The sequence below is a fragment of the Artemia sp. Qi Xiang Cuo genome, chromosome 7 (genome assembly GCF_049724085.1).
Source record: "Artemia sp. Qi Xiang Cuo chromosome 7, ASM4972408v1, whole genome shotgun sequence".
NCBI lineage: Eukaryota > Metazoa > Arthropoda > Branchiopoda > Anostraca > Artemiidae > Artemia > Artemia sp. Qi Xiang Cuo.
Window position 1 is genome coordinate 73700697 of NC_142800.1, and position 26306 is coordinate 73727002.

The window sequence follows — 26306 nt, forward strand, 5'->3', positions numbered from 1 at the left end:
ATCTATTATACCATACCAAAAACCTAATGTCTTCAATTTTCGAATAGTTTCCTTGCAGCAGGACATTTATTGTTACTTTTCACCATTATCAAATGCCCTTTTTTTTTTTAACTGCAAGAATGTTGCAAGGAACTGGAATTTTTTAAGCGCCTTAAATAATATTTCAAAATAGGAAATTATTGCAGTGGAGGGTAACTTATAAGTTTAGGCTTATAATCCAATGAGAGAGTATTGATCCAATGAGGATTAAAATTTAATTTTATCCAAGAGGATTCAGATCCAAGGAGGGGTAATACTTAAGGCTATTTAATTTGAAGAGACCTAGATCTTAATTAAATTTTGTCTTCCTCGGCCCATGACAAAAATTCTCCTTTTTTTTCTTGCATAAAAGGCAAAGCATCGTATGTGTAAGGGGACAATGTGGGTGCTTGAGTCTGTTCCCCCCTTCACTTCTATATTTTTGATATTTTGCCCGCAATTTCTTTTATATTTTGTATAATTTACCCTTATTTACAAATTTATACCCCTCAGCCTCCTCGCACAAAATAAATTTATCGTCCAGTGTAATTTTCAGTAGATGATTGCTACTCTTTCCCTAAGAACAGTACGTTTAACTAGGGAACCTGTTACATTTGATCAAAAATAACCTAAATTTACCTCGGCGATAACATCTGCAAGATTTGGATTACAGAGTAGAAGCCACCGTCTTGGAGTGATTCCGTTGGTTTTGTTTTGGAATCTTTCAGGATACATTTCATAGAAATCACGGAAACTAAAAATAAACGAAAACATTAATTGTGTCTTTAGGCAACACAGAATAACACATCAAAACACAAGAGGAGATAGGGAGGGGGAGAAATAGAGATGAGGAGGGGAACAATTAGAAGATTTGAAACTTCCTAAATCTGAAATTTAACTAAAAAACTATAAAAATGTTCACATCTGAGCTCCTTTGTTGACAACAATTACATAATCCGTTTTAGTAGGGATTCACAAGTTGTGATAATTTGGGGACATCTTATACATACGAGATATAGTTACCAGCTAGGCTATCTGATATGCCAACAAGTTTACAACAAAGGCCCTCAGGGAATAAAAATACCATTCAGGGAATAAAAAACACACAGAGACAACACACACACAGAGATGACACAAACACAGAGATTAAACATACACAGAGACGAAACACACAGAGAAGACAAACACACAGAGACAACACAAACACAGAGATGACACACACTCAGAGACGACACACCCACAAAGACGACATAAACAGAGAGACGACACACACATAGAGTAATTCGATATAGACTAATAACAACACTACGTTTTACGTTGATTGTTAAACCTCGGCTCAAGGATCTTTTTGATAAATATTTTCAAAAATGTCCCTCCCATATTATCGATTTTTCATAAAATACTTAAGATTCAATTAATTCTGTTTCTGATAAACTTGATCAATATTAATCTTGAGAGGGTTTTTGGGGTGGGCCTACAATTAATTGGCAAAAGACTAATAATAATACGTTCCACACAAACAATTGGTCAGTGGAGATCTTAATTGTACTGAATTTATTCCAGGAGTTTAAGGCGGGTACAAAATGGATTCACGAATTCATTGTTTGGGCTAGGCTGATGATCAGAACACCAGAAAAGTCTCAAACTGGTGGCGTCAATTCATGAAAGTTTAGGGGCGGAGCAAATTTTTCATTTTTTCCATTTCTTCAGCAAAAATACCAGAAAAAGACATTTTTCAATGAAAACGGCTCAAAAAAGGCATTTTCAAAATCTAAGGGGCAACGAAAACAATCACTCCTGAAAAAATAACTTTCACGAATGAATTCAGAGCTTAATTTATGCCTCGTTAAGTTATTTTCAAGCTCCTTTTTCTATTGCTTCCCTATATCTACTTCTCTATTCCTTCCGCGGTGGGGAGGAGGGTGAGGATTAAATATTCGTTCTCCACTGAAATATAATCACTTACACAATTTATTCCATTTAAAATGCATAGAACCTTCACCTGATCTTACTGTTGCATCGAATCAACTGTGATTCAATCTGACCTGATCAACTGTGACTACGAAAAAAAATCATATATGTGATATGTGACTACGAAAAAAAACTCATTTAGTACAGAAATCTTTTGACAAATTACAGGTATGAACTCAAAAGGCTCCAAAAGACTTTTTTACTCCTAAAGACTCCAAACTTCGCTTCCCATATAAGCATGGGCACTGTTTCTTTTTTCTGTTTCTGTTCTGTTTATAAAGTACCTGTTTCTCTTCTGTTCATGCAAAAAACAGAAACAGAAGGGGGTTTACACAAAAAAACGAAAAAAACGCATACAAAATTTGCTTTATATCTCTTTTGGTTACGTTTTTACGAGTCAGACAAACATTTCTGGGGGGGGAGGTCCACCCCCCCCCCCCTGGGTACGGTCTTGGGTGTCACTACCCCTTCTCCTTTGGGAATGGAAAATGAAAACGTACCTACATAATCAAGAGCATGTCTGCTCGTATTCTTAAAAGGCATCCGTGAACAAGTGCTGAATTGAGAGACCAAAGTTTAAAATAGTATCAATTTCTATGATAGAGCAAGTGCATTCATTGGAGAAAGTATTTTCTGCCCCAAAGCAACGAAAATTTTCAAAACAAGTTGTCAGATATTACAAGCGTCCTATATTTGCATCCCTTTGAAAACCTTTTTAAGAGAAGAGAATATTTAAAGAAAGTACTATGTAGCAAAGAGTCTAAATTTCTAAAGAGAGAGTCTAAAGAGAGAAATTTCATATTACTTATTTGCTTAAGAATGAATTTGGTGGAGGGCCCAGAACATTATTTTCTAGCACAAGGCACCGTAAAATATGCGAAGTACCCTTATTAGTTTTTCTTTTAAAAACCTTTCACACAAACTGGCTAGGAAATAATTAATCTTAAAAGGCTGCTTTAAGCCGCGAGGTAACGAAAAATGATTAATTTGCAGTAAGAAATGTCATTTTGCCCTTGCATTTTTCTTCTTTCATATTTTTGTTTAAGATGGCTTCCAAACATCAGGATGGGCGGAGGGGAAAGCACGGTCTGGGGGGGAAAACTACCCCCTTCCAAATCAACTACATGCTTTGCTTAAATACTAATGACTTTGAGCTGATTGCGTTATTTCAGGCTGAAAATTAATTTCTTTTCAAAATATCTCAAGTAAATAGTATACATTTCCAGAAAATTTGAGTAGATGCTTTATAAACATAAAAGTGTATTTTTGGAACGGGAAAATGGGAGAAATGAGGCAATAGTTTTTATGGAAAAAAATGATACAATAGTACTAGGGTTTTTTTTATAGTAATAGTACTAGTACTAGTACTAGGTTTTTTTTTCAAAATGTTACCACCAGAGAAAAGAACTACCCGTGACAAGTGGCCTTCCTGACAAAAAGTCTAAGAGAGAATGAGAGACTAAAAGGTTAATGTTTTCATATTGGAGACCCATTCATTTTATGGACCCAAACCAAGAGATCTTTCCGGATCTGCCAGAAACCACTCTAAAGCCTCTTAGTTTACTACTACTAGTGTGTCGAGCGAGCATGCATTTTTGATTGCAGATTATTTCGTGCGGAAGCAGAATGCCCAGACAATGTCCAAACAAGGGATAAGCACAATTTTTAAATGATAAGCTTTAAGGCTTGAACGACTGGTGTTATAATTAGCCTTACGATAATAAGCCAAAACTTATCATTTAGAACTTTCTTTCTTTAATGCTGAGATGTTCGAAAATCAGCTGTTTAAACAGCTGTTTTCTTAACAAAAACAGCTGTTTTCTGTTTTTACCAAAAACAGAACAGAAACAGAAACAGGTCTTCTGTTTTTTTATGGTGACCTGTTCTGTTTCTGTTCTGTTTCATTCAAGCCCTGTTTATTTTTTTCTGTTTCTTCAGAAAAACAGAACAGTGGCCATGCTTATTCCCACACCCAATACATAAAATACATGAGAGTTCACGTGGAAGAGCCAAAAATATGCAATCAAACAGTTAGAGGTAACAAACTGTAAGGAGCGACCCGGCTCAATGGTAACCGAAACTCTAAAAAACGGAATTTTGATACCAATAGATACATCAAAAGAATCATATTATATTTCTGATTTCAAATATTTTTTTAAGTTTCATGACTAGGGGGCGAACCCCCTAATATACGTATTTAAAATATCTGAATATAGAAGTTCGTTACGTAAATTAATTCGTAAGTTACGTATATTTATTACAAATAAAAACGTTCGTAAATAAAATGAAACAAGTTTCGAGAAAGCCATTTAACCAAATAAAAGTAAATTAATATGAAAATTTTGTTTTAATTATTCATATACTGTGAGCCAAGATCAAAACCTGCATTTATTGAAAACGTTCAAAAATTAAATTAAAAAAAAACAAGTTTTTTTAACTGAAAGTAAGGAGCGACGTTAAAACTAAAAACGAACAGAAATTATTCCGTATATGAAAGGGGCTGTCCCCTCCTCAACGCCTTGCTCTTTACGCTAAAGTTTGACTTTCTCACAACTCTATTTTTTCAAACAATAAAAAACTTTAGCGTAAAGAGCAAGGCGTTGAGGAGGGGACAGCCCCTTTCATATACCGAAAGATCACGGGTGCGTGTTTATTTGTTTTTTTTCTCAGGGGTGATCGTATCGACCCAGTGGTCCTAGAATATCGTGGGAGGGCTCATTGGAATGGAAATTAAAAGTTCTATTGCCCTTTTTAAGTGACCAAAAAAATAGAGGGCAACTAGGCCCCCTCCCAAGCTCATTTTTTTCCCAAAGTCACCTGATCCAAATTTTGAAATAGCCATTTTGTTCAGCATGTTCGAAAATGTTATAAGTATGTCTTTTAGGAGGACTTAATCCCCCGAAGTTCCCGGGAGGAGGGCTGAAAGTTATGAACTTTACCCAATGTTAACATATAGTATTCGTTATTGGGACGTATACAGTACAGACGTTTTCAGGGGAGATTTTTCCTGGTAGTGGGGGGGGGGGGGGTTGGGGGTTATATGGGAGGATCTTTCCATGAAGGAAGTTTTCATGGGGGAAGGGACATTGATGTGAAGGGAACGCCGGATTTCCCAGCATTATTTAAAAAAAAAGATCAGAAATTAAATATAAAAAAAAACAAGTTTTCCAACTGCAACAGCAGCAACATCAAAACTTTAAACGAACAAAAAATATTACATATATGATTGGGTTCACCCCTAGTCAATATCTCACTTTTTAAGCCAGAGATTTTTTAGTAATTTCATAAGAGCTATTTATTCTAATTAACGGCCTTTGTCATTAAGCGGTCAGTTTTAAAGAATTGGAAGAAAATTCGAACTTTCACTTAAAGAGCAAGGTATTGACTAGGGGGCGAACCCCCTAATATACGTATTTAAAATATCTGAATATAGAAGTTCGTTACGTAAATTAATTCGTAAGTTACGTATATTTATTACAAATAAAAACGTTCGTAAATAAAATGAAACAAGTTTCGAGAAAGCCATTTAACCAAATAAAAGTAAATTAATATGAAAATTTTGTTTTAATTATTCATATACAGTGAGCCAAGATCAAAACCTGCATTTATTCAAAAACGTTCAAAAATTAAATAAAAAAAAAACAAGTTTCTTTAACTGAAAGTAAGGAGCGACATTAAAACTTAAAACGAACAGAAATTATTCCTTATATGAAAGGGGCTGTCCCCTCCTCAATGCCTTGCTCTTTATGCTAAAGTTTGACTGTCTCACAACTCTTTTTTTAATAAAAACTTTAGCGTAAAGAGCGAGGCGTTGAGGAGGGGACAGCCCCTTTCATATATGGAATAATTTCTGTTTGTTTTAAGTTTTAATGTCACTCCTTACTTTCAGTTTAAAAAAACTTGTTTTTTTTATTTAATAGCATGTAAGAGCGAAAGAACAACGTAGACTGAGAATTTTGTGGAAAGGGAAAGATACAAATTGCCTCTACTGAAAGAATAAAAGCAAATTCTTGTAGAAACGACCAACTAAATTTTTGGAACATTTTCCGTCTACAATTATTTTATCCCTCCCCTCCTCAATGTTTATCTACTTCTGGTCTACTTTAGTCAAGACGAAGCGGATCTCATCAAACCATGATGACTAATTCGCAGAGTTAATATACGAAGTCACAAATCCTTTTACAAGTTCCGTCGTGTACACGAGCACTTTAACCTATCTTCTTTTTCTTAAAAAGTATTCATTTCGAAAATTTGAAAATTAGTGTGGGTGTTGGGATTGATGAATAAAGAATGCTGGCATTCAATTTTGTTGTGATGTTCTCGCATTAGGTTTTTTTCTTGTTATTTTGACATCATCTATGATATATTTTTGTAAATAAAATATTTTGAATCCTGGAGAAACACCGCGACAACAATGCATTTCAAATATACCAGGCAATATATAACCGAAGATATGGCCAACATATCCTTGAAAGCACAATTTAGAAAACATGGAACAAATTCCCTCAAGAAACTGTAATCCTTATAGCAACTAAATGGCTAAAAATTCAACTAACTTCTTACAAAGTTTTTCCCATTTATCCATTTGACTTAGGTCAACTAGGCCAAATGTACTTCTTGTGAATTTTAACGTCTTATGGGAAGCAAAAAGTTAAAACAAATTTCAAATTATTTTGAAACAAGTCTCAACTTCATACGAATTGCATGAAATCAAACTAGTTACTAAGATAGGACAAAAAAGTTCAAATTCCTTTCTCGCATTATATGTTTTTACCTTGTCTGTTTTCTTCAGGTTTTTTTTTTGTTAGATGTTACATTTTGTGGTGGACAGCCCAAAGGCCAGACGCTGTTCTGTCATAATATATACAAACAAAAAAGAGCAAAAAGAATTACATATCAGCTTTGATAATTTCCGAATGAAGGGCAGCAACACCGTTGATAGCATGAGATCCAATGATGGACAGATAGGCCATATTGATACGCTTGACTCCCTCTTCTTCAACAATCGACATTCGGCGGATTCTGTCGGCATCATCGCCAAACTTCTTTCGAACTTCCTAAAAATTGAAGAAAAGCAAATAAATTAAAATAAGAAATTGCAATAGTTAGAATTAACATATGTTTACTTTTTACAGAATACCTATATTGCCATCTATAGAATATATGCTGAATAGATACAATAGATGGCGATGAAACGGTTTCCTCCGATATGGGAAACGAACCATTAAGATTTTTCGAAGCTTTTTTTTTCTTATTGAAATTTTCAATCTAACAGCGCTTGAATTAACATCTCTTCTTCTTCCTTTTGAGTTTTAGGTGATTTTCGTCACAGCATAACAATTAATAATCTGGCTCATTGATGAAATAGCAGTCAACAGTTCGTGAAGACGTTGGAAAACCTTAAAGAAGAAGCTCCACTTGCATAAAAAAAAAGAAAACTTGACATTTCTAAGTCCATCAGTTTTTGAAGCAATCAAACTGTGTATTTTTTATATACCTGATCTTTCAATAATCAAACCAAAGGGCAAAACTTACTGCCTGAGAAAGAAAAAAAGCGCTGCATATTTACCCAGCTCATAGTGGGTTCACAGTTTTTAGGCAAGGGGGGGGGGGGCTCAAATTTTCTGGACTTTTACTTCTTTTCTATACTTAGTATTATTGCATCTAATGCAATATTATTTATGCAGCGAAATCTAATTTTATTTAATGTAGTAAAATTACTTTATTGCATTTCCGTGTTTTTCATATGGCAAAACATTTTTTTTTTGCTTTTTCTTCCTGTTCCTTCTTAAGCTAAATATATTATCTATTTTTCCATTTTAACTATAATTTCGTTTAACCATAATTTTACCTCAGCTTATAATGTTGAATATATTTAACTAGGTTAAATGATGAAGACTCAAAGTGGCGAAAATCTAAAATAAATAGTAATGCTGTAAAAAAAAAAAAACACTGTATTGGCGAGACAGAGACAGAGGTTGTCATCCCCCACCTCCACCACTAATTATGTTCAGTCCTATTTTCAAGTACATCTTCCTAATTTAATTATAAACTTACATCAAGATGCTTGGAATTAATCTCGTACATGATCTCCAAATGTCTTGGCAATATGATTTCTAATAGAGAAGTTGGCCATCTTTCCAGAGCTTCTGGGAGAACAGTGTGATTGGTGTAAGCGCATGTCTTCACGGTAATATCCCATGCCTACAATAAAAATGGAAGTTTAACTATTAGAAAAAAAAATTTAATAAATTAGCCTGCTGGGGAAAACATTAGCAAGCATAAAATATATAATTTCTGCTGATACTTTTAATGTGCTAATCTGGCGGGTTCTTTTTTATTATCAAAGAAATATGTAATATTATTTAAATAGCAGAAGTTATTTGACGACCAGGACCAGATATACAATGGAAGTATCAGTGGAACAAATGGAAAGTATCAGTTAAACAAATAAAATGGAAGTATCAGTTTTAGAAACCAAAAATGACAATTAACCTCTTAGGGAAAAAATTAGCGAACGTAAAATAACAAATTTCGGCTGATATTTTTTTTAATTAGTATTAATCTGACGAGTTCTTTTTTTATTAAAGAAAAACCATCTAAATAGCTAATGTTCTGAAGACCAGGACCAGATTTAATATCAATAGGGATAAATATAGTAATATATAACCTATTTCACAGATAAGGTGAAAAAAAAAACATTAGTGTTTATGGACCTCTTTCTTTTAGAATAAGAAGAATATTTGAAACAATGCACTTTTTGTGCGTTGCTTTATAATAATCAAGCTTTTTTTTATTTCAATTTTTTTTTCATTTCATTTCAATTCATTCTTCATTTCATTCAAACTTTCTTTGTAGTTTTAGTGTGACGCCCAAAACAAATGGACGTCAATTGGTAAGCATAAAAATTGTTGAAAGTTTTCATTACTTTATAATCAACTAGATCAGAGCACCCCTTTCGCTATGGTTACTATGCAAGACATTTCTAGAAGAACATTCTAAACTCAGAATTACTGTGGGATTAGAGTAATTTATACTATAAAAGTAATTGTTAACGAATAACAAATTCTTGAAAATTTTCAGTTCAAAAATGCACTTTAGCATGGTTTCATTTCCTCTTAGGATGTTTTTTTTGGCATGGCTGCTACTCTGTAAAATCTCCTAAGAAATCAGTATTACAACTGTTTCCGCCGTCCTGACAAAAAAAAATAGTGCTGACAATTTTATTAACAAACACTGTAAAACTGTAATTGGTAAAATTCGGCTGGCAATTTTTTTTACACTTTTTACCAATTTATCTGGCAAAGAAAGAATTTTTACCAGCTAATGTTGCCAACATTCTCCAATAAACCACCCGTTGTCGGTAAAATTGCGATGGATTTTGAGCGTATTATTCAAAATATGCGAACAATAAAAACAGCTTCCAAATTTCTTCAGTTAAGAAATAACCGTGGATGACTTTTGTATAAATGTTTTTAATTTAAAATACTGTTTTAAATCTTTCTTCAGATCTCACTTTTAACTTTTCGAAACAATTATTAAGTTTCAGTGATTTGTTGGTAACAAATTTTAATTGGTTAAAAATTGGGAAGGTAAAAATAAGCCTTTTGTATAACCTACCTTCTATTGTTTTGCTTCTCTTTTAAGTAATTTCAGAAATTTGCAGGTTTTTTCTTAGTAGCTTTAGTAGTGCTGAATCCAAATGAAACATAAATGGACAAATTATACGAATATTATGCAACGTTATTTGAATCAGTTTCCTTGAGGAGAACCCTTGGCTTTTTTGGAAAATTACTAAAAATTCTAGAGAATACTTTTATATTGATCATAAAAGCAAGAACATCCGTTTTCTTTAGTGGTAGATTTCAAATAAGCAGCAATTGTGGAAATAAAATTTCATTAGAAATGTACTTTTAATTTCAAATATCAGAAATGGTTTTACGAATACATGTCTTACTAGGGGTGACTTCCCCCATGAGCATTGAAATTCTTCGCCTGTCGAAAAAAAATTTAAAAGATTATCTGTGCAAATCTTAACTATAAGGTCAAAGAAATCCATTTCTAACCAGCACCGCCAAAACATATCAGAAAAAAATTGTTTAAACCGCAGGGGGGTCAAATTTTAACTTGCAGTCCTCTCCCTTAGATGACCAATATGGTGAAGGGTATCTCTTGTTGCTACCAAAAACACTCCATCTTTTAATGGATACAGAAACCAAGACCTCGAGACAATACCCACTCATCATCTCTTGGCTCCCCACAAAAAAAAAAGTTGTTGAGGCAGCAACAATCAGCTCAGTGTTGGTTCGTCTCAACATGACGTCATAGTAATTCCATTATTACCGTAACACCTACCTTACTACCTTAATAAGCTTTGCATAATCTACTCCCCTGAGAACTTCCACTACAGCGAAAGTTAAAGTCATCAGTCAAGATTTGGCATATTATTTACTATGCTTAATTATTTACTACTTAATTATTTTAATCAATAAAAATTTAATAATTAAACGATAATACATCAAAGATAATAATAGTAACAAAAATTAGACGATTGTAAATAATTAATCATTTTCTACTTAAACATTTCTTAGCATAGTTACTTACCTTATACATATACTACAATATCGTTTATTTTAGGTGAAAGTATTATACAGATTTTTTTTCCACATCATTTCGACTGTAAAACATTTTTAACTTGAATCCTCCTGAAGAGAAGTGATAGGAAAAACGGTTTCGCTTAAAGAGTATTTTTTATAGCATTCAGAGGAAAAAAAAATTCAATCAAGATTCGACAAAGCGATAAAAATTAACAAAGAATCTCAAAATAATACCGTATCCCAGGGAAGACCTTCAATATCGATCAAAATCCTCATGAGCTCCGGAATAGCCATTGAAGGGTGAGTATCGTTCAATTGTATTGCTACCTTCTCATGAAACGACTCAAAACTTGTACGAATTGGTTCACGAATGCCAAACTTTGAAGATTTGAAGCGTCGAATAATATCCTGAAAAAAAAATGATAAGGAACAAATATAGAAAGAAACCAAACTGTAAAATAAATAAAATTTTTCCTTAAGAAAAACAAACTATAACCCAAACAGTTTTTGCAACCCAAAATATGAATAGTGACACGAGCCAGTTTGGCTTCAGACCAGAACGCAGTACAAACCACTATCTTGTATGGATGTTAGAAATTATCTTCCGGTATTTAGATTATGCTGATCCCAGTATGCTGATATTTCAAAAGCCTTTGGCAGTCTGGACCGCACAATTATCCAAGAAGCTATAAAAATCGGTGAGCAGAGGTTTATTATTTAAATAGTAAACAATTTTTTGCGTAAACAGGAGCATAGCATCCTACTTACAGATGGGGACATGTGTAACTGCACCAGCATTTCCTTGTGGGTCCCCCTAGGAGACTAAATTACGCCTCTAGTCCTTTGTGACTGTATTCAACAGTATGATGAGGAATCACTGAAGTCGATTTCCTTGTGGGTCCCCCTATGAAACTAAATTACGCCTCTAGTCCTTTGTGACTGCTTTCAACAGTATTATGAGAAATCACTGAAGTCGATTTAAGTTTATCAATGACTTAAAACTATCTTAAGTTTGAGACATTAGGATCCTTACAACAGAACTTTGAGACAACCCCTTATTTGAGATACTGAACCACAGACTTGATAAGGTTAAGCTTACTTTGAACAGAAAAACAAAAGCTCCCACGTGTTAACTCCCTTTGTTAAAACCAGATCCAACTGCGTGTCCTATATATCTAAATTAAATTCATTAAATTCAATAATTTTAATTAAATTACAATAACTAATGGAAATAAGCAGACTGAATCTACTAAAATCCTTTGCCCAGCATAAAAAAAATTAGTATTTCGATGACCATTGTAGAACTATTTATTGTCCTTATATTCGACCTTCAGTTGAATACACATGTCTCAATTACCATCCATATGTCACCAAAGATGACACATCTAAAATTGAGAAACTCAAGAAAGGTCTCTAAAATTATCCTTGGCTCTTGCTTTACTTCTTATGAATACTCACGTTCTTCTTCTCTAAGACGGCAACTTGGTAACTAAACCCCATACTAGACTAACTAGAAAAAAGGGCAGTACATTTTTACTTCATGAGAATATCACTTCAGCAACAGAACATTTTATAGTTGCTTTATGCAATATTCGATTAGTCATTTTCATGTATTTTATTGTGTTGACCTTGAAATAGCATTTGCTACTTTTGTTTTGGTTGTTACTGTATTTAGTATTTCCTGGCATTTTCTATTATTTTTGTTTTGATGCGCTAAAGTTATCTTTTAGCATTCAAGTGGCAATAAAAATATAAACATGAACTTTTCAAGTATATTATTTCCTAACTTTACTAAAAAAGTACTAATTAAAGATAAATATTTTTCTAATCGACAATCTTATTTGTTTGTATAATCTTTAATTAGTAAAACAATGCAATAGGAAGATTTTACAAATATTAGAAAACATCCTGGTTATTAAACACAAAACATATTTGTTAGTACAATAATCATCTTTCATTTCATGAGCAGATTTGAGCTTAAACACTTGAAGTACTTCAACAAAATTAGGTTTTATCAATAAGCAGCTTGAGCTTAGCAGCCTGTAGAGTGATAGCATCAAGAAAATAGTTCGTATGGTTAAAATTTAAATTTTTATTTTATTTTTTTATGGACTTGTTACACCTTGGACAGACAATTGTCCTGAAAAAATTTCATACCCGACTGAAGTCCACGGACGTCATCCGTGTGTTAGATCTCTCAGAGCCATTCAATTTTGACATTGAAGCCAAATTTGAAATCTATTTGAAGCTGAGTTGTGTTTAACTACTAATAAACTGTTTTGAGGTACCAACCTGTAGAGTGGCAGCAACAAGGAAATATTCCTGTTTCAGTCTGAGTTCCTTGCCTTCAAAGAAGTTATCATTGGGGTAGAGAACACGCGTAATATTCTCAGCTGAATTACGATTGATTACAGCTTGAATATAGTCTCCGCTGTTAACTGAAAAGAAAATCCAAATTAGCTGCTATTCAAAGAAGAAAAGGACGAGTTAAACCATGGACGAATTCAAATTAAAATAGGGAATTTCTATTTCTGTCTTATACGAAACGTTTAATTGGAGTATAATCGGATGAAGCATATAAAAAAGAGCAAGGTTAATAAAACGATACGAATTTGCTTAAAATACATTAAAATTTACGTAAAATTCACAGACTCATTTATAATTTATTACAAAAGATAAGCCGCACATACAAACGCTCGTGGAGCATTCCTCTCATAATTATCTCTGGGTGAAAAGAATCATCAAAAAGGCGAACTTCAAGAAAACAGAACAAACAAAATATTTCAATACTGTCTTGTTTACACAACCAGTTAAAAACATCGCTGAAAAAAAAATAAGTCGTTCTATTCCATATTTAAAGTAAAAGAATACATTTAGTTTTTTTTTACTTTAAATATGAAACAGAGCGACTTTCGAAATTGTAAGTGATTTTTCTTGAAATTCCAAAAACAGTGAAAATTAAATTAATTGTTTAAATTGGTTAAATGGAAACTTACACAACTTTATATATCCTTAAAATCGGGAACTAATTTTTTTTTTATTATTAAAAAAAAGACTCCACATGAGGTTGTGTGATTTTTGCCGGTAACAATCTGCAAATCTAAGAAAAAATAAAAGAAAAATGAAGAAGAAAATACTTGAAGAAAAGAAAAGAACCTGTGGCAGTAAACAGCTTTGGAAGGTGTAGCAGCCTTTGGGAATCTACAAAATGTTAATGTTTGATTCTTTTTACGGATGAAAAGCGTTGTCAAATTCAACTAAATAGTTTTTCTTATTGTTTTCGTGGATCAATGTGGCAACACTGACGACAATATGGTACTGCCCAAAAAGGTCAGAATTTTCAAACAATCAAAAGCAAAATCTTAGGAAATCGTGGTTTTCAGGTATGAATAGGTCTAGGTTGAGGACGAAAACTTGCTCTATTTTAATATCCTTGGTACTATAAGGGAGCTTCTAATACATTATCATAAGATTAATCCATAAACAAATCCATACAACAATATGATTATACTATTCCCCCAAGGCCATTTGGCCTGTAAAGAAAAGGGGAAGACAAACAAGTCTCTAGCTTAGAGAAAAAAATCACTTACTCACCGAGAGGAGAAAGAGAGAAAGAAAGAAAAAGAGAGAAAAACAAAAGAATTAAAATGATTATATATAATAAGTAAAATGAATAGTTTATATATAATAAAGATCTTCAACGTAATTAAGATCTCCATTATTAAAATAGATAGTTTACATAAACTCCAATAAATCCTGCAACAAAAAGAGAATAAAATAAAATGAAAAAAAATAATTAACTTCCAAGAAGCCAAACAATTTTTTGAGCAACCCAAAAGAGTGTGGTACCATTGAGCTGATTCAGGTATCTTATTGCACACAATATGAGTCGTTGTCGCAGAATTACAGGAATACATTCAGCTCAAACTATTTAACAATGTTCCCAGACTCTTCAACGCAGAAAAGAATACAAACTCGTTGGGCAATAGTGACTTTATTCGTGATATTAGTTAATTCAAAACCACGCTGCTGAATGGATGACGTTTATACAACACTTCTTCAAGAGGAGAATTTTTTCGTTAATTTTATAGTATTTTTCAAAGTTCAATCTGATTTAATACTTAAAAATAGAAAAAAATAAATTTGAAATACACTGCTCTATGATAAAACGCACGTTCAGGCCTACAAACAAAAGATTCTTCACTAACGTGCAATATGGTTTTTACTTTACTCTTTGACACAACCACACGTCTTTTCAATAAATAAGTTCAGTTGACCTTAACAATAGGGTTTCCCCTTTCTTCCTGGACGTACAGCCACCTCACGTATTTCAATATACAAAAAATAAAAAATCCAATTAATATTCAAAGAAAGAAAAATCTAAACTTCATCCAATTAACTTTTTTATCTTTAAATAAAAAATTTCTTCAAATTATTTTTATAAGACCCAAAAGAGGTCATATTATCTGTTGTGGAACCCTGTTCCATACTTTAAGAGAAGGTACATCTGAGACAAAATCAGGTTCATTTGCATATCTTTTCATATGCAAAGACATGGCCCCTTTCGAAAAAGCCTAGTTCGGATCCTTGACCTGACAGATGACTATGTCCATGAGTTGGGGCTTTCGGGCCTTATTCTAAAAATCGAAAAATTATCACTTTCCCCATAATTTCCTATGTTTAAGATACAATTCAATGGTTTTGCTTTGAAATTTTATGAAAACCACATTCCTGAATTCAAAGTAGAATTTGTTTTTCCCTAAAGGAAAATGCCAATCTAAATTCAGATAGAAGTATTAGGCAATGTTCATCCACTTTTCCAAGTAAAAAAGAAAAATAAACATTCTAATTTAATTAACAAAAATTATATCAAGATTCTAAACTTAGTGTTATATCCAAGTTCTATTACATTAATCAGGAACTTATAATTTTCCAATTACATCAAAAATCATGAAAAAACAAAAACCTAAATTCAGTGATTTCAAGGCTCCATTTACTAATCATATATTTAGTTCTTAATCATAAACTGTTGAGCTTAACCATAAGAGCCAGACATAAATTCTTCTTTAGTCAGCTATCCTAAGCTTTTAAATAAAAGAACATAAAAATCCTTACAAAATTGCAAGTTAAATTCTTGGGGTGATTTTGCAGACCAAAGACGCATAGTGTTGACATGATTATTCTTATAGCCAGGAATTGGAGAATCATATGGCATGGCAAAGATTACCTAAATTACAAATAGCATTAATAAAGCATAAACTCTAAATGAAAAGATAAAACAAAATAAATACAGAAAGAAGGAGAAAAAGAAAATCAAAAAGCAGCGAGGAATGTATTTGCGATACAACGGCCTACTTAGCTTAAAGGCCTGGGTAGACGTGGCATTTTCATTCACGGTTTTAAGAGCATTTAAGTGCAAAGGCTTTCTCGCCAAATAAACGGCTTCTTCTTCACAAATATTTAAAATCTGTAAAACAAGGAGAATCCAATTTGAAAATTCATTTGGTCAAGCCATGAATCAGTACCTAAGGAATATTAAGGGATATTTGGCAAGTTGGAATTTTACATCCTAAAGGGATTCTAAGGGAATTTAAAAAGGGATTTTATAAAGTTGATCAATTTGTTAAATGACGAATTCATATATCGCTGAAACAGAAAGGTTAGACCATCACAAAGAAGCAATAGGATTGAAGCAGACAAGAAAGCGTGGGATAAAGTGCATGCCTTAGAAACTTGAAACTATTTTTCTAAATTGATGACTAAGACTTGAATAGTTTTATTCAATATCCGGCATTCAAACCAGCTCTCAGGATCGAAGGTTATATAAAGATAACGTAAATATAATTAAATATACAAATCTCTAAATAGCAGAGAAAAGGAAACAAGTAAAATAAAAACACCAGTAAATGATAGTTTTTTACTATCAAAAATGACCATTTCAAATATTTGAAATTAAATGCTGGGTATAATCTTCGCACCTGTTTAATGTCACTGTTGTGATTATACAACACCTAAAAGAAAGCATCAAGTATGAGCATACTCAAGGATAGAATAAGAAAATATTCACAATTTAGGCAAAAGTTCTTTGAAAGTCCACCCAAAGTTCTGGTGAAAGACCCTATTGGAAGATGCTTAAAAAGAGGAAATTAATAAACGGCGACAATTATTCTGACTTGAATCAAAATTATTTTGAAAACCCCTCTCATTACACCCTTTTTTACCACCCCAAAATTTATAGCTGCTGTTCCATAGTAGTAGAAACAAAAATTAAAAGAGGATGGAGATCTGAAAAACGATTTTGACCTCAAAAATTAAAAATGTATCTTGTTAGGGGGATTCGACACTTTAAAGAATCGCCCATGCTCGTCCATTACAAAACATTTTTCAATTTGTGCAGCCAAATTATTTAGGATTGATCGGGAGGTCTTGCCATAATTTGTGGAGCTTGGAAAAGCGATCGAAATAACCGGTAGAAAACTAAAAAGCCGACACAATATTTTATACTAATCTTACAAAAACCATTTAGTTTCTTTCACTTTGTGCCAGATATAGATATTCAGTTTTAACAAAACGGTCATCACTAGAAATTTTAAATTTTGTTTTTAGACTAAACGAAGAAGAATTTTCTTTTTAAATTTCAGTAAAAGGCAGTCCCTAAGAACTTTCTAGCCTACCTGCTCAAAAGCGATGAAAATCTAAGGAAAAGATATGTCCTTTTATTAACCTTACCGCTTTGGGACTTCCTGTGGTCTCACCCACTTTGATTGACAGACTGGTCGACACACGTTTCACTGTCTTTTCAATCAAATTTCACAGTCAAACCACAAATTCTCAATAGCTCTCAATGGTAGCTAGGCCCCTAGGAGAACTCGCTAAAAGCTCCTTTGTTGTTGTTGGGGGGGGGGGGGTAGCCGACGATTTTTAAGTTAACCCCATACCTTTACCCGTTCTTCCAACATTCATCTCAATAAGGTCTCGATGCAACGCAAACGCAGCTACACCGACCTTTTGCGTCGGATAGCAGAGATGTATTCAAACAAACCTCATGGCCAGCATGGAACTGGTGTAAATTTTCGCTTGACGATCAAGATTGATTGATTTATCCAAAGCTAAATGTGAGCTTAAACACCATCTCCAATACTAAGAATTGGAATCAATCCATAGGATCAATCCATAGATAACAAACGCGGGGAAATGTCCTGAAAACAGCCATTAGGTCGCTAATTTTCAAGATTTAAACAGAAAAAATTTCACATTTTATAACGTCTAGAGACTACACGAGACTATTTTTTCAGGAATGCCTCGTTCCTCCTTTTTGCTCTTGTAGAAAAAAACATCAAGCCCAACTCAAGACAATTTCCTGTGTGCGTGACTGTTGTGGAACTGTTCTTCATTGACTTAAATGGTATTTTTCATTAAATAGTAAATAATCCAATAAATAGTATGTAGTTGTCAAGCAAAGTTTATTTTGTAAAACATTACAAACCATTTCCACTTCTAAAAATTACAAAACAAATAAATAATCCGTTATATATTTTGTTAGGTTATATTTAAAAAGTAATACTCAAATTTTAAACGCAAAATAAGTACACAATCTGAAAAATATTGAAAATTATGGGCAGAATCGTAAAAATGTGATATTTCAAAGAATCCAGGCTCTAAGAATCTACGTACAATCCAACTGTTGGGTTAGCTTTTATCAGAAAATTTGAAGTTTTTTTTATTCACAGCCAGCTATTTTTTAGAATATTTCAGACTCCAGCCACAAATATGCATATTAAAAATAAAAGCTGACAAAGATGTGATCATGCAGGCTACCTCAAATCACAAGTGCGTACACAGGAAAGGGATTTAGATAAGGAAAAAAAGGAAAAAATGTAAGCAGAATAATCCTCACCGTTTCCAACCAAACGAAATTAACTATTCATTCTTGAACAGTTACAATACAATGCACACCCACTGACAATTTACTAGTCATCTTTAATAGTGTGTGGGCAAGGCTTTATCCAGGGGGTTAGGGTTTTTGCCCCCCCCCCCCGACCGAAATGTTTGTCCGACTCGTAAAAACATAACAAAGAAGAATATAAACAAATTTTTGAGGATTTTTTTAAGTTCTTTTGTAAGACCCCTCCCCCTTGAAAAAAATCGTGGATACGATCCTGTGTGTAAGCATACCGGCGAAAATTGGGTTCGAGAAATCCCTTATATTAGGGAAATTTGAGCAACACTCTAAAATATGAAGTAAGCCAGATCTCCTGGGTTTTATACGGGTTTGGTTTTCAAACATCAGCACAACAGTCTTGACAAGTACGATGCACGTAGGAAGAAATTTGCTGGGGGGAGGGGGCCACTAAAAACGGGACAAACTATATAAAAAAACTAAAATTTTAGGAACATTTTTGAAAAATATGACTTTCATGTGAGGCAAAATATAGCTAGATTTTCCGTGTACAATTTCCAGGGGAGCACTTTTAATGTATCTTTTGGCCGAGAAATATCATATGTTTCTTCATCAGTACACAATTTGGGTCCTACAATTGTTGTTGCACGATTATCCTTTGACTAATTTTGTAACAGACTCAAACTAATTTTGTAACAGACAAGTTTGAAAAATAAAAGACGATAGTTTCCATTTAGATTCTTTTCCCTCAAATTTTGATGAGTAGGATCAATAGAGAAAGGCTAGTTTGCGGAGTATTAGTTGTAAAAAAAAAGCTTCAAGTTGAGATGGCGTAGAAGTCGCTATCACAACAAACTTTTAAACTAAATTCATGGGATCGTCAAAAAATGTTTTGGCAAAGAAGAATATTTTCGTGCCGAGAAAAACCGAGGAAACAATTCAGCCGCGGTGATTCAGAAGGCGTTCTGGAGAATTCGTAAAGCCTACATTTACAGCCCATCCCTGAAACTAAATAAGCTCTATCGATTAGTGCAGTCCGTTTTCTTCTATCGTATTTGGTTCCCACCATGTCTGGAAGTTTTTAGGTTTTTCAAAATGCGTTTCGGTACTGTTCTATTAGACGGGCAACACGCATCGAGAAAAGCAAAAATCAGATAGTCATTAGGGCCGTTAGCACAAAGATCTTTCGTCTTTCTGCAAAGATTATCGTTTTTTCAACTCATCTGTTCTAAGATCTTACAGCTTACTGATGTCAGCAAAAAGCATGAAAGATGCCCTCTTTCGACCATATATAACAATGATAAGAGAACTTTGATGATATACTCATCATTGTTCTTAGACGGCTGATCAGAGCATAATGATGAAAGATATTTGCATAAAAACAACAAAAGATGTAAAATCTTAGTTCAACGATTTCTCTTTTAAGCGTTTTCTTACAAAGATGTAAGATCTTAGGACATTGATGAGTGAAAAAACGGCCCAATTACCCGGTAATTGGATGTCTGACGCAGCTTAAACAAGGGTTTCTCACTCCAGAAACTATATTTAAACTTTAGTTTTTTGGGGTTTAGAGGGAAAAAAAGTAACTAAGTTAGGTTTCATATTTAATATATACTATGCATTACCCCCCAATGTGCAAATATATAGCGCAAATTTGTTCATAAACTATTATATTTTTATCCTATTTTGTTTTATTTCATTAGCATTAACCAAACTTCACAATTCGCGTGTTGCCCAGCTACTAGACCAGTACCTGCGTTTCTTTCTCAAAAACAAAAAGTTGAGAAATCGAGTATTTGGTACCAAAATCGTTTTGATATTCCCTTCCTCCTTAATAAGCCTTAACGACTAATTTAGTTCATTTTCTTCTGTCTTAAATGAATCCCAATAAGTATTCCTATGTTACGTCTTTCCAGTATATATCCCAGTATATTTCTTTGTTTTCCAAGTGCGTTATATCATCTTTTCTCACTCACAGAAATAGTAGAGAACACAGGCAACAATTCACGAAAATGTAGAGGGGAAACGAATGTAATTTTTCGAAACAGATAGGGGAGGAGCTAAGTTGTTGCTTCTTTCTATTTTTTCCAATAAAATTCCAAAAAACATACTTTTCAATATCTAGGGGGCAAAGGCCTTCGTCCTCCCAATTGGTACTATTGATTGAGAAACGGGGTATCCGATATCAAAATCATTTTGTCTCCTTCTCCTTTAAATAAGCCTAACCCATTAGTTCAATCTGTTTTTTTCTATCTTATTTGCCTCCCAATAAATATGGAAGTGTCTGTGTTTTTTAAAATGTGTTAAATCTTATTTTCTCACTCACGGAAGCAGATGAGAAACAGAATATTTGATGGCAAGATTTTCGCCCTTAATGCCTAAAAACATTCCTTAGCCAACTACCTGCCTTCAAGGCTGTAGTCAGGATTTTTTTCGCTGGGAGGAGGGTTTATAATTTTTTTTTTTTTAACGCATCAAAAATTCATTTAAATACATTTTGTTACGTTTTTACGAGTCGGACTCAAATTTCGGGTGGGGGGAGGGTCAAATCCCCCAACTCAACCCCCCCGAGATATGGTCTTGCCTGCCCTAAGTTACAATAAAAATGGAACAAATGTTTTACTTTTCCTGTACTCCTGCAAAATGTATGCTATGTAACATACCACCTTTGGAATAGCTACAGATAATTTTGTCGTAAATACGTGGTATCTCAAGCGGTGGCCGGCATTTACCCCCCCCCCCCCCACACACACACACACGCACACACACACACACCCCGTGGAAAATAAGGCTTTCCAAATTTGAGAATTTTATTATTTATTTTATTTTCCGCAGGGAGAAGTAATTTTGGTACTTATGTATTATACGCCACTCAACCAATTTTACGCTGAGTAAAACTCAAAAACAAACCAGTTTCTTCGTTAGTTTCTTTCAGCTTAGCGTGAAATAAGACAAAGACAAGTGACAGAATAGATGGGAAATATATAATTCAATATCTAAATTTGGGCTATATATTTGCAAGTAAGAGGGGGGGGATAATGTATTTGGACAGTTTGAAGTCAGAAAACAATTCTTTCTTAATAATATGCAGAACAATTGTACCTAACACATTTTGCATGCAGACCATCTACACTTCACCCCCCCCCCCTAATGTGCTAATATATAGTCCAAGTTTGTTTCTGAAGTAACAAAGAAACTAACGAAGAAACCGGTTTGTTCTTGAGTCGTAAACTTAAGAGAGTGGCGTATAATACAGAATTACCGGAATTTTTCATCGAGAGAGCCGGATTTCCTGGTATTATTTAAAAACGATCAGAAATTAAATAAAAAAAAAACAAGTCTTTTCAAAGGAACGTAAGGAGCAACATCAAAACTTAAAACGAACAGAAATTATTGCGTATATGAAAGGAGTTGCCCCTTCCACAATACCTTGCTCTTTACACTAAAGTTTTGAATTTTTGTTCAAATTCTTTAAGAACGATTCCTTAAACACAATGGCCGTTTAATTAGAACAATAAGCTTTGTTCTAAAATTCTAAATCATCAGCCTATTCACGGACAAAATTCTCCAATTCCCGGTCACTCCTGCGATGCATTAATCATTTTAAAAACTTTTTGACATTTAAACTACTCTAATTACTGTATTATACCACCTAGAAACTTAATTTTTTTACAGTTAAAATCCTGCTTCTTTTCTGAACAAGTAGGTTACTAATTCAAATAGTTTCAATTGTACATTGCTTCCTATTTTTAAATTTACTAAGAAGTGTCAAATCTTCCTATTGACGGACATATAGGAATCGCTCATGTATATAGTTATTACGCAATATTGCTTTGTTCTATTCATGGATTTCCTGATCGCTTTTGTCGGGTTTTCGACCGCTTGTTGCTAGGCCTAGAGGCAGAAACTGCTAATTCATGTTTTGGCAAATTCATGATTCATGATGGCAAACAAAACATTAAATTGTAAAAGGTTTATTAATATAAGAAATTTTTTATTTAAATTTGATTTTCAGAGAAGATAATAATTCAGATTGGAATTATTGAGAAAAGTGATTATCCTTTTTATTCAATGTGGGCAGGTGCAGAGCAAGGATTTTTTTTTTGGGGGGGGGGGCAAAATAGTGGGTGTCTATAAAAAAAATTACGGGGTGCAATGTAGGTTGATCTGATAAATTTGCATCAGGAGTAAGTTTAATTAACGTAAACTTGAGTTAATTAATTAAATAATGCTCTTTCTTATGCTCTTTTTTTTGCTTTTGAGGCCTTTTTTTAGGCTTATAGAAACATAAGTCCTATTTACCATCGTAAACTTATTTCAGCCCCCCCCCCTATAAAGGAACATTAATGTTATTAAGTAATCCATAAGGGGGGGGGGGCAAAATGGTTCTCTTTTTTACTACGTAGTGTATTTAGAACGTAAGTTTAAGAAAAATATTCAGATTGAAATTATTGAGAAAAGTTTTTGTATTTTTTTATAAAGGAGGAAACGTATAGATAAAGGATTTTGTTTTTTTTGGGGGGGGGGGCAGAAAAGGTGGACCCAAAAAAAAATTTAGGGGGGCGCAAAATAGGTTGATCTGATAAAATTGCGTCAGGAGTAATTTTAATTAACGCAAACTTGAGTAAATTAAGTAAATTAAACTACTTTAGGCTATACTAGGGGGCGTGCGCCCCTTCGCCCCCTCCCCGCTGGATCTGCCACTGAATGAGGGGAAATTGTATTCCCCTGTGAAATGTTTTCAACTATACAAGATTCCAATGGTATACTTTTCATATTGATCTGACACTAATTTTGATATGCTTTAGTCTTTTTTTAGAAATCATCATAAACTTTTTTTTGGAATAAACTTTTACTTTTAAAACAAACCAAAATAATAGTTACCATTCCTGAATCAATGTCCCATGGCAACTTTTTCTTAATAGTAATTTTTTCAAAATTTTATCCTTTGAAACGAGGCGGGATTTCTTAATTGCTTTTGACAGCTGTTTTTGTTTGAGAAGTTGCATATTGATTCTTTTTTTTCTTTATTTTTGCCGTGTATCAAAAATGGAAGGTTGTATCAAAAAGAAATCAAGTTTGGTTCATGCTAATGAAATAAAATAAAATAGGATGAATATGCAATAATTTTTAAACAAATTTGGGCTATATATTTCGGCTCAACGGAATTGTTGTTGTCTTTTTAATGACAAAATATATCCTTTTAATAGCGGGGACCTTGATTTTAATGACTGAGTAATGGAAAATTTTCTGTGGGAGCAAATTTGTACTAGGGGACCGGTTTTTTGTGGGGAAACTTCCATAAGGGATGGAATTTCTGTTTTTTCTGGGGGGAGGTGGGTTAAACAAAAAAAAACATAATTGTGTACTTACACATTATGAAGGCACCGCATAATTTACAAGTCTGACCATTATTTTTTTTTTTTGGGGGGGGGGGGTACAACCCCAAAACCCCCCCCCCGGGGTACTGCCGTGGCCCAGGGCCCAAATTTGCTATTGTACAAGGAAACCAGTCACGAAACCTGTCAAATTGGCTGTTTGCAAGAGATCGCTATAGATATATGACTGCAAAGCCATGATTTCTCAATGAGTGTCAATATTTACACGATGGATTTTTGTGATTTAAGGGGGGGAAAAATACCTAGGTTAGGTTTGGTTACGTATTTAATATATGGTATGATTCCCTCCCCCCCTAATGTGCAAATATATAGCCCAAATTTTTTTCTAAATTATTATAAATTCATCCTATTTTATTTTACATTCTTCCTATATAATTTGAGCGGGGGGCTGTCCCCCTAGATTTGTCATTCTCATTTGCAAAACCCATAAGCTAACGGATAACAGCTAATGGTGGCGGATCTGAGGAGTGGTGAGGGGGCGCGTTCCCCCTAGCGAAGTCTAAGCATATCATATTCTTGATGCGATACTTGAACGTCAAGTAAAGTTTATTCTTAATAAAATGTATTTAAAAAAACAAATTTTTTCCGAAGGAAGTAAAGAGCAAAGTTGAAACTGAAAATAAATAGAAATTATTACTTTTACAGCCTATCTAACATATATCAATAAAACTAGTACAAATAAAACAACTAGTTGTGTTTCTCTAGGCTTTTAGGATTATAAAAAACTAGCTATCTACTGAAAACACAAAAGAAAAGTATAAAAAACAGGATTATTGATTGAAAAAAAAAAAGTGGTCATGCATCCTAACAATACTCCCTGAATCGATCTGTCATTTCATAGTAGTATACAATTAACAATACGATCAAGAATGCTTTAGTAACAATTTATTAAATATTTATTAAATGTCATTCGCAGAACCAAAACAAGAGAAAGTAAGTTAACTCCTACCGGGTGACTAAGTAATACCATATTAAATGTAAAAAAAAATAAAGCGAAATAATAATCTGTATTGTTACTTTATCTTAAAAGGGATTGATCCGAAAAAGGATTGATAATATTTGTATTCTGTAAAACGCGTCCTTAATTGGTTTGCTTTTACTGTAACAAAACTCCTATATTATTTTCCTCTTTCAGTACAGTGCTAATTTTGTTTAATCCTAAAAGTATAGGTAAACATAATTAGTTGGCTTATTTGTGATAATTTAATTGATATATGTTAGATAATCTGTGAAGTACTAATTTGTGTTCATTTTAACTTTCAATTTCACTCTTAACTTCCCTTGGAAAAACCTCGTTTTTTTTAAATTAATCAGTGAAAACAGCACATCCATTTTGAACTCCAATGCCACTTCTGAACCCAAACTGATTGTCGCTGCGGGAACACAACCCTTTCAAGAAGTTTACTAATTATTGAACAAACAGTAATTGTGTACGTAGCTCTAGTTCGTAGCCGTGTTTGGTGGCCGAGTTTCGATGAAGATGTTTAAAGGTGTATAGTTATTTCGCACCTTTCCAAAAGAAAATAGTGCTATCAACTCACGAAAATGTAGGTCAAAGTCACGAAAACTTTTAATAAAAATACCAAGAAAATACTATTCTCATCGAAAATGCCAAATTAAGAATTTTTCAAAGTCTGCACGGGGAGAGTGGTGGCGAAAAATATTAGAATGGGGAAGGACGGCTTGGGGGGAAAATAATTTTGAAATCTACGGGCACAAAACGTTTTTTTTTAGTTTTATTGTTGAGAATCTAAAGGAAAAGCCATTCCTAAATGACATTACCAAAAAGGATGTTTTTCCAAAAATAGGAGGGTGGCAAAAAAACCCTACAGAATCAACGTACACTTCTCCCATCTAGACGGAACGACACATAAAATAGAACCATCTAAAAATTTAGTTTTTTTTCGTATATTTAAAATTCTTATAAAACAAAAATCTAAACTAAAAAATGAAAATCGTGTTTGTCTCTAATGTTTTGTGTTTTATCATGATTATCCAGTGTGGTCTCAGAAATAAATTAAAAAATTCTTATTTTACATTGTCGTGTACAAGGAAGAAAAGCGATAAGGTTGTTTTATTTGATGTTTTACAGATTTTTTTTATTTGTGAATATTTAATTTGTGTATTTCACTAGTTCAAAATTTAAATTTGAATTAGTTCATTAAGAAATACAGTGAACAAGCTATGCCAAACGATGAACAAGATACGTCATTTCAGTAAGACTGATTAGTTGTTATTTCCAGCTTATCTATTTTTGTCCATTGAATGACTTGAGCTTGATAACAATTAAATAAAACCAAGTTATTTTTCAAGATGAAAGTAAAGAGTGACATTAAAAATTTAAACGAAAAGAAACTATTGCATATATGAGGGGGGAGCACTTTCTGCGCATATATGTGGGGAGTATTTTCGGCAGGGGAG

General features: G+C 33.3%; 1 protein-coding gene across 2 annotated transcripts in view; it reads right to left on the reverse strand.

The window, feature by feature from the left end:
- Glyp (glycogen phosphorylase) overlaps positions 1–26306 on the reverse strand; it is a 118544-nt gene that overhangs the window by 27662 nt on the left and 64576 nt on the right. For both annotated transcript variants that reach the window (XM_089092553.1, XM_089092552.1), the window contains exons 6-11: positions 15702–15813; positions 12879–13024; positions 10821–10994; positions 8047–8193; positions 6883–7046; positions 658–772 (exon numbers count right to left, since the gene is read on the reverse strand). In XM_089092553.1, coding sequence (XP_088948679.1) covers positions 658–772; positions 6883–7046; positions 8047–8193; positions 10821–10994; positions 12879–13024; positions 15702–15813 — 858 coding nt within the window. The remainder of the gene's footprint in view (positions 1–657; positions 773–6882; positions 7047–8046; positions 8194–10820; positions 10995–12878; positions 13025–15701; positions 15814–26306) is intronic.